General features: G+C 35.7%; 1 protein-coding gene across 1 annotated transcript in view; it reads left to right on the top strand.

The window, feature by feature from the left end:
* Positions 1–239: 239 nt before the first annotated feature.
* The window catches only part of LGSN (lengsin, lens protein with glutamine synthetase domain), a 33,038-nt gene continuing 24,085 nt past the window's right edge, over positions 240–9,192 (top strand). Inside the window, exon 1 of the mRNA XM_019630567.1 lies at positions 240–299. Within this exon, the coding sequence (XP_019486112.1) occupies positions 270–299 (30 nt within the window). The 5' untranslated portion in view covers positions 240–269. The remainder of the gene's footprint in view (positions 300–9,192) is intronic.

The raw sequence follows: 9,192 nt of genomic DNA, 5'->3' as shown, positions 1-9,192 counted from the left end.
GCTTTGTATGCCTTTGTTTGTAGGGAGTCAGGCAGAAATGAGCATTTGTCATTCGACTCTTCTAGTGCACCCCCAGCACACGGTGCCGTGGGCCTAACACATCAGAGTCTGATGTTTATCTTTTATTACCTGCCAGACCCCTCTGGAAAGAGCCTCCATGGAATTCATTATCTGCAGTGTTTGTTTCAGGTATACATATAAATACATGTTGAAGGCACTTGTTGGGGGTATTGTGGTTTCCACGGGTGACTTAAATAAAAAAGTGTGCGATGAATAATGAAGGGGACCTTCCGCAGGAGGTATGAAGTTAATAATTAAAATGTTATTTACCAAAATACTGACAGCAAAGATTTTTATTGTTGTATGTCAACTATTGGAGTGCTAGTATGAATAAAGAGAGCATGATTATACTTGTTTTATGTCTGCTTCAGAGAAGTTTGTGAAGAAAACTCGGTTCTCTACTACACATTGCATTTATAAATATAATAAAAACTAAATTCAGAATTTGCATTAGGAAAGCTCATTTAAGTTTAATAATCATTTAAAATAACTTCATTAGGCACTGAGTTTCAGAAGCATAAGGATGCTATAAAAATTTTTGCCTATTTTGGTTGTTATTGAGAGCACAATTTTTGTTTTTGTTAAAGTGTTCATCTTTTTTTAATAAAAATGCTTTGAAGTTAAATGATTAAATTTAAGAACTATGGGGAGCTAAAAAATATTAATGCTTTCCCCCCTAGCTTCTAAGTTTGTTTAGCTGGGATAATAATCAAATTAACAGACAAATTAACAGGAGAAAATCAAAATTTAATACATGTGCATGGGGAATTAACATTACCATGAAAATTTCAAAGACAATGAAGCAACATTGGGTATATATGGCGTTTTGGATGCAGGAGAAAAGGGGGGAGGGGCTTTAGATTTCAAAAGTGAAGCAGGTTTTTCTATTTGAATCCCTTGGGCAGGAAAGAGGGGTCAAAGGCTCTTTCTGAATCGTGTTTCTTAACAAACAGCTTAAAATCAATATCCTAAAAGGGCAGCTTCATGGTAGCAAAACTTTGGTTGCCTTCAGAACTCATTTTCAAATTATATTTGCAATGCGCAGCATTTTAAGTAGTGACAACTGCTCATCTGCTCTAGAATATAATACTCAGTTGTCAACATACAGTCTTTCTCTCTGGTTCTTAATGTGTATGTACCCAACTTCTACTCTTGTTTTTCTGACAGACCATTCTGAAAAGCTGAAATGTAGATTGGGAGGCATGCTGTGGTCAAGTCTTGGAGGATGTGCACTTTCTTTAGATGAAGTCAAGAAAATATAATGCAATAAGCGCACCTACTGTGTGCAAGGCACAATGGTAGAACAAAGCACTGTGTTTGAAATAGTGGCATATAGAGAATAGACCTGATTCTTCCTCCTTCTTCACCTGGTGGAGAAGACAGCTAAAACCTAAGGAAGAGGGAGGCCGCTGCTATGTAGATTGAATATAAGCAGTGTGGTTTGGGATGGAGGCAAGAACTAGTATACTTTCCACAAGAAAACTGGGTAACACTATGTGAAGAAGGGACTCACTGAAAAGTAGCTGTGGCTTTTCAAGTAGTGATCTATCATTGCCAGAGGCATCAAATGATGGACATATTTGTGTTAGAGAATAAATTCTTCTGAAAGTAAATTTGTATCGAATGATGGCTTAGAGAAAGGAACTAATTAGTATGTGTATCATCAGCTTTCTGAAATTTTGATTTCTAATTGTTTAACTTCTCGGAGTAAATTTTGCTACCACTGAGCTTATGGTAGAGCTGTGTTTTCTCCCCGACCCCTCACAATTTTAGCTTTGGGTTCGAGATGACTCAGGTTTTGTGAAAACTCTTAAGAGATGCACTCTCTCCAGATCAGTCTAGAGTCTAGACCAAATATTGATTGTCCATTCTTAGGAGAATAGAGAAACCAAGAATATGAGTTTAAAGAACACAATTTTCACTGCGAGAGACATACTCTCTCTTCTGAGAAACACGTTCTTTGATGACTGGGATGGAACATTATATTTGTTAGATGTAATAAAGGAGAGCCTTGGAGTCCACTTGATCCAACTCCCACGGAATGACCTCCCCTGTGCTCTTCTGAGTAGGGTCACATTCTCAGGAAGAGAAAGTATATGGGAGGAAGGAGGGAGATGGTGTGTGACATTCCTTTTGTAGTTAAATAATGTCTGGAAAAGGACAATCATTGTGTTCCATACCAGATGCTCTGGTAACGTGAGCAGCAGCAGCATGAGTTTAACTGCAAAAACACGGCCGCTGAACAAAGACTTGATGGATTCAGAAGGGCAGGTTGTGTGTGTAAAGAAAATCCCTCAGGAGGATCACTGCCCCAAGCAGAACAAATTCTTCCATGGAATATTCAGTAAAAATGAACTGTTATTCATCTTAGATTTGGTATTTCCCTAAAGACTATTTCACTGAGATTTCCTGTTCAAAGTAGTGTCATAAAGTCATGCATTCAGCCAAATTCTTAGCAGTGGTGAACAGAAAATAGATCAAAACCATATTCTTATACCCAAAAATAGACCTTGTAGAGGTATGAAGTTGTGAAATTGAGGGAAATGACAACACATCATAATAATTAAAATGAATTTATCACAGGCCTTGTATATGGTACTGGGATGGGCAATACGCCAAGTGAGTTGGGTAAGATCTGTTCTCTGCCCTATAGATGTTTATGATTCATACAGAAGACACTTGCACAGGCAGACACAGAGGGCTGATGCTTCCACATTGCAGGAGGAATGGATGCCGTCCGGGGTGAGAACAGAGGTTCATCCTGCTCTGCAGCCTGTCTCTGTCTCTGTGGTAGGACACTTAGTGCAGCTCTGTGGGAGCCTATGGCTGACCTGCTAAAGGCCAGACCCCAGGCTAGAGATTTACCTGCCCCAACTTACCCTACTTTTCCTGCTTTATGCCATTGTCTGTGCAACCCTATAAAAACTTCCTGATTCTATTTTTATATTTTAATGGGTTTTATATTTTAGGATTCAAAGTTTTGATTTCAGATTTCAAGGTTTTTAGTTCATTTTATACTAATTTTTATGTACCTCAAATCTAACTTCTTCCAGCACAAGTAGTTCTCTCAATGTTAAAGATTAGGTTTATGTTTCATGTGCAGTGGTTGAGAGCACACTCCCTGAAACAAGAGTGCCCATGTTTTGGGAATGTTTTAGATCTTACTTTCCACTAATTGTTAATTTTAGCTCAAATAAACTCTTACAAAAGATTAAAAAAAAAAGAATGCCCATGTTTTAATCTTGGCTCTACTACTTACTAGCTGTGTGATATGGGGCAGATTATTGGACTTCTCTGTGCTTCATTTGGACATTAATAGTAGCGAATGGAATACATTTTGTGGAGAGATTAAATTTGCACATGTTAAGTGCTTAGAATAGTGCTTAGAACTTAGTGAACCCTCATCAAACAGAAGCTATTCATCATATATACTTTGCTATGTTGTAGCCTGACCAGTAATAGCTCTCCAAGTTTTCATTTTTACAGCCTTGAAGAGTTTTACACTTTTTCCTTTATACAGTAGAACTTTTTTTGTCTTTTTAAAAAATTATTTTCAGGTATACAAAAGCAACATAATGATTAGACGTTTATATACCTCACAAAGTGATAACCCCAATAAGTCTATTGCCCATCTGATGCTGTACATAGTTATTATAATATTATTATTGAGTGTATTCCCTATGTTGTACTTTATATCCTGTGACTATTTTTTAAAATTATAGCTGACATTCAATGTTATTTTATATTAGTTTCAGGTGTACAGCGTCGTGTTTAGACATATATATAATTTGTGAAGTGATCCTCCTGATAAGTCTAGTACCCATCTGACACTATACAGAGTTTTTACAATATTATTGATTATATTCCCCATACTGTATTTTATATCCCGGTGACTATTTTGTAACTACCAATTTGTACTTCTTAATCCTTTCACCTTTCTCACCCAGCCTCCCAACCCCCTGCTGTCTAGCAATCATCAGTTTGTTCTCTGTTTCTATGAGTCTATTTCTGTTTTGTTTGCTCATTTATTCTGCTCTTTAGACTTCATATATAAGTGAGATCATGTGGTATTTGTCTTTCTCTGTTTGACTTATTTCACTTAGCATAATACCCTTTAGGTCCATTTATATTGTTGCAAATGGTAAATTTCATTCTTTTTTATGGCAGAGTAGTATTCCATTGTATATATGTACCACCTCTTCTTTAACTAGTCATCTATTGATGGGCACTTGTGTTGCTTCCATATCTTGGCTATTGTAAATAGTGCTGCAATGAACATAAGGGTACATATATCCTTTACAATTTGTGTTTTGGATTTCTCTGGATAAATACCAAGGAGTGGAATAGCTGGGTCATATGGTAGATCTATTTTAATTTTTTGAGGAACCTCCATACTGTTTTCCATAGTGGCTGCACCAATTTATATCCCCACCAACAGTGACAAGGGTTTCCTTTTCTCCACATCCTCGCCAACACCTATAGTTTATTGATTTATTGATGATGGCCATTCTGACAGGTGTGGGGTTTTAATTGGTATTTCTCTGATGATTAGTAAGATTGAGCATCTTTTGAACTTTGTCTTTTGATATGATAATGATAACCATTATGTATTGTATACATTTATATGAATAAACACATACCTATCTACTTATAGCCCATCAAGGTTTTCCTAAGGTACAGTGACTAGAACTATATTTATTATTCTAGGTTTAGGCATATTATATATTTTTGAAAGATAGAATGCCTTCTCCAGTCATTTTTTTGGATGAGGCCCAGTATTTTTATCTATAGCAGCCCATTAGTTGATATCTTCACTGACAGTTCTATAATATCCTTGGATCTTATTTCATATTCCATTACAGAATCCATTCTCATAAATATATATTATATACTAAATGTATATTTATATTTTTCCAAGTCTTTTCTTACCCTTGAAGCATATCTGTTGTTTTTCTTTGCTCATCCACAAGCTTCCGAAAATTACTTTCATACTCTCTACACAGATACATATATTTTTAGGCACAAAAATCTTAATTTCTCTGGAAAACATGGAGATTTTTTTTCCAGTTCACTTATGAAAATGTTAAATAAGATCAGTACTAGTGCCAAGCTCAAGTAATTGACCCAGCTCAAGTAATTTTGCTTCCTTTATTATTTCAGCTTCCTTTGTTATTTAGGTTCATCTTATGAAAATAACGTGGCACTATACCTTTAGAAAATAAATCTCTTTTTCCCTTCTCAGAAACAATTGGTTAGGCGCATTTTCTCATATAGAATGTTTGCGGCAGGTTTTGCATTGCTGGGCCCCCAGATGTGAGATTGGCCCCTGGGATTGGTGCTACTGCGGTGTATTTTGCCATCTTGTTGGGGATGGATGTGAAATCCAGAACTCTTCACCTGGGGAGCAGCCACATCATTCACACTGCAACATTTCTTTCACACAGAGGCTCTTTATAATGATGATTTCTCTATAATTTTGGGTGGCTGTGGAAATAAAGGTGGAACAGGGTACCGCCTAATCTGTCAACTTGGGTCTCAGATCTTTTCTTGCATGTGTGGTCAGCATCTCTGGTGGTAGGACTGTAAATGATCCGGTCACCCCTGACGCTTGACTCTCTAACCTCTCCACAAATGTGCTTGAGGATAAGAAATCTGATACTTTTCCAAATGGGCCATCCCATTTTTAAGCCTATTATATTAGGTAAAATTCTGATTATCTATAACTTCCAAGAAATGTATCTGTATTTTTCTTCTGTGCTTAGTTTCACCTCAAAGGACAGAGATGCTACTGAACTCTAAATTGAAATGTGTGAAGTTTTTAAAGAAAAGACTTGAACTTCCTGCCGCCTTTTATATTAAACTGTTCAGCATTTAGTATTAAAAGCAACATCTTTATTTTGTTGCCTGTAAAGTTTGTAAGTAGCATGAAGAAATGAGAGTTTCAAATCCCATGTTTGGATTCTGCTACTTTCTAGGTGAAGTCAGGGGAGTTACTGCAACTTTCAAAGACTCAGCTTCCTCAACAAGAGAATTGTTCTAGCAGTACCTTCCTAATTCATACAACACATATTCATATACCTTTTTATCATGTATTATTAATAATGTGTCATGGAACAACAAGTAATTCATCTTTATTTCTCTAGAGCATCTAGACCTATGGCTGAACTATTCTAGGTATTCAGTAAGTACTTGTTGAATAAATGAATTAATTTCATATGAAGTAGAGTGGTCCCAGTAAATCGCTGGTCAACAAAAGGTGTGAATGTAGTATATCTATTCCTTTCAATTTCTCTTTTTGGTATATTTGAAAATGCACCTGGTTCTAATCAGTATCGACACATAAAATCTTTACTAGAAACAAGTATTAAGGAACTTATATTAGAAAATGAGCCATTACAAGAATTTTTTGTAGTAACAAGAAACAACTCTTTCTGAAAATATTGACTTGTCAAAAATTTAAAGGTTATGGGAAAGGAAAGGACTTCTATTGTTTCTTTCTTTTTTTTTTCTTTTTTTCACTTTTTCATTTTACTTTATGAGTTTCTATACCTTTGAATTTTTGCAATAAGGATTATTACATTTGTAATAAAAAACAAATAACAAAAATCTCCAGAGATTCCCTGTATTCAGATGGAAGCTCCTAAAATGCAACATAGTTTTATGATTAAAATTCTTTAAAAATACACAGGTGAAGGCCTAGTTTTCAGGATAAGTAGATCAGTGGGTAATGTCTCTAGGAATATCTCATTTTCTGTAAGTTGGAAAATAGTAGTTTTTTGGGTACTGGTTTGTAATGAGCTTGGGGACTCTCTAATTTTGTGTAAGACTTAAGTGACTTTGCAGAAACAGCTTGGTTGAAAGAGTGAATCACTTACTAGACCATAAATCAGTGTTCTGAGTTCTCAAATAAGCTCCAAATGATGCTTATAGAAAGTAAATATTTTGTAATTGTTTCTTTTTAATGGCTCTGAATTTTCTTTAATGTTGATTCTTAATGTTTAGAAAATTCTTTCAAAATAGCAGCGTGTTTTAGCTATGCTATGAGAAAGCATATGATATCAGGTTTTGTCCATGTCTTAAAGGGAGTAATCATATTTCTGGAGATAAAGCATGGTTTAGAGAATAAGTATAGTGAAAAAACCTTGAAGGAAAGGTGAAATTAGTATGGTAAAGGGACAGAGCTGTTGTGGAGCAGCTTGTCACCAGCAGAAGCTTTTCTTTTCCTAAGTTCTTCCCGAGAAAACTTTGAAGGAGTCCATGCAGTATTTTCTCTAGGAAAACTGTTTTGATTACATCAACCTATTGGGCTACCACCAGTTCCTATTGGACAGCCAAAGAAATCTCATTTGGAATTATTTATGAAGGAGAGATCTGAGTCAAATGTCCCTTCTGGCCTTATATTTCAACATGGTAGGCCTTGATTGCCGTTCATTCATTCATTTATCAGGAAATATTTATTCATTTCCTATTTTATTCTAGTCAATATATTAAACACAAGGATACATTTAAAATGCCACCTTCCAGGAATCTTCAGCCCCTCGACAAGGCTCTCCTTGTCAGTTATTCCATTCATCTTGGATCCATATTTCATTATTTTAGTTTCTTACTTGCCAATATCAGCAACTTATTTTTATCATTGTCTTCCTGAGTTTTTTATCCTCACATCTCCAACAGAGCTTTGCTGGAGAAAAATTATTTACCTGTTCAAATTGGCACCACTACAACTTTACAGTCTCCAGTTTCTGAGGGACACTTAACATTTTTGTTCCTGGAGTTGGCTCTTTCTCATTCTTTGCTATGACTATATCAAACCACTTACATCCATCCTCCTTAAACCTTTAGTCTTCCATATCCCTACTGTCTGAGCCTCTCCCATCTGGAAGACAAAATTAGAAGCTCCACAATTGTCCACCTTTCTTATCAGAATAAATAAGAAACAAATCATCTTTATTTTTTAGAATGGTTAAAGAAGATAAAATGTTTAAAATTAGTTTTAAATCAAATTCTGCCCCTTATTTGGTGACCTTAATCTTCCTAAGGCTCAATTATATCATTTGAAAAACACCCATTAAATATTGATAATTCCCTTTTTCCTCTCTTCTTCCCAATTCTCCTCTTTCTCCTTATTTTTTCCCCTTCCCTCTTCCTTCTTCTAACATTCTATCTTCTTTTCGTTCTCTTATACAGGCAGATATTGTAAAGTTAATGCCTTCATTTCAACTCTAGTTTCCATCTTTTCTGTCCTTTCAAGAACCTCATTTTATTCTTTTTCTTTTCTCTTCAACATCTTTATTGATTCCTTTTATTAAGCATTTAAATATTTGTAAGTCTTTTATTCCCAAAAGCAACATAAACTTTTCTTAGATCCAGTGGCCCTCTTCTCTGTCTTCTACTCTTCCTATTTTTGAGTTATATTTCCAGGCTGCCTCTACTTGACAACAGAGGACATTTATGGTGTGCTTATTGTGTTAGACCTTGGGCCATTCCTTCTCAGCTCGCTGAATTGTGGCTGTTGCTCACCTTCTTCCACTGAAAACTGCCCTTACCAAGACATCTAGTGACCTGGGGTGCAAAATACAATGGGCAAGTCTTAATACCAACCTTATTAATTATTTCAGTAGCATGGCCTATTGGTGCTCCCTTCTTTTAATACACCTTTTATTTCTTGATGTCAGTGAAACCACTCTGTCCCAGCTTTTTCGTTCCCCTTCTGGTCATTTTTGCTCTGACTATTCTCTGAGATTCTATTCCTATCTTTACTCATTAAATATTGTTGTTTCTCAGTTCTATCTTACTCCTCTTTTATTTTCTTAATCACTGTTTTTTCCCTTCCATTTCATTTTTTGGGTTCTGACCCACATGGCCCTTGCTTCCTGGATTCCTCCAGATGACACAGTTATTGTAGATTCCATGTGCCCAAAACAGAACCCAGAAATTCCTCTCTCAGGTCACTTCCTTATTCTAGGTTTCCTAATCAGAAATCTGACTGTTACCTTTTAGCCTTCATCTGTTTTTACCTTCTATATCCAGTTAATCACCAAAATGTCAAATCTACCTCCCAATATATCTAATATAGTATGTTCATTTTTCCTATCACCACAGTCATATTATCCTAGTTCAGATCAATGGAAA

The sequence above is a fragment of the Hipposideros armiger genome, unplaced genomic scaffold (assembly GCF_001890085.2).
Source record: "Hipposideros armiger isolate ML-2016 unplaced genomic scaffold, ASM189008v1 scaffold_923, whole genome shotgun sequence".
In the NCBI taxonomy this organism is placed as follows: Eukaryota; Metazoa; Chordata; class Mammalia; order Chiroptera; family Hipposideridae; genus Hipposideros; species Hipposideros armiger.
The sequence above is the reverse complement of the archived record's forward strand: the minus strand, read 5'-3'. Positions and strand labels throughout refer to the sequence as shown.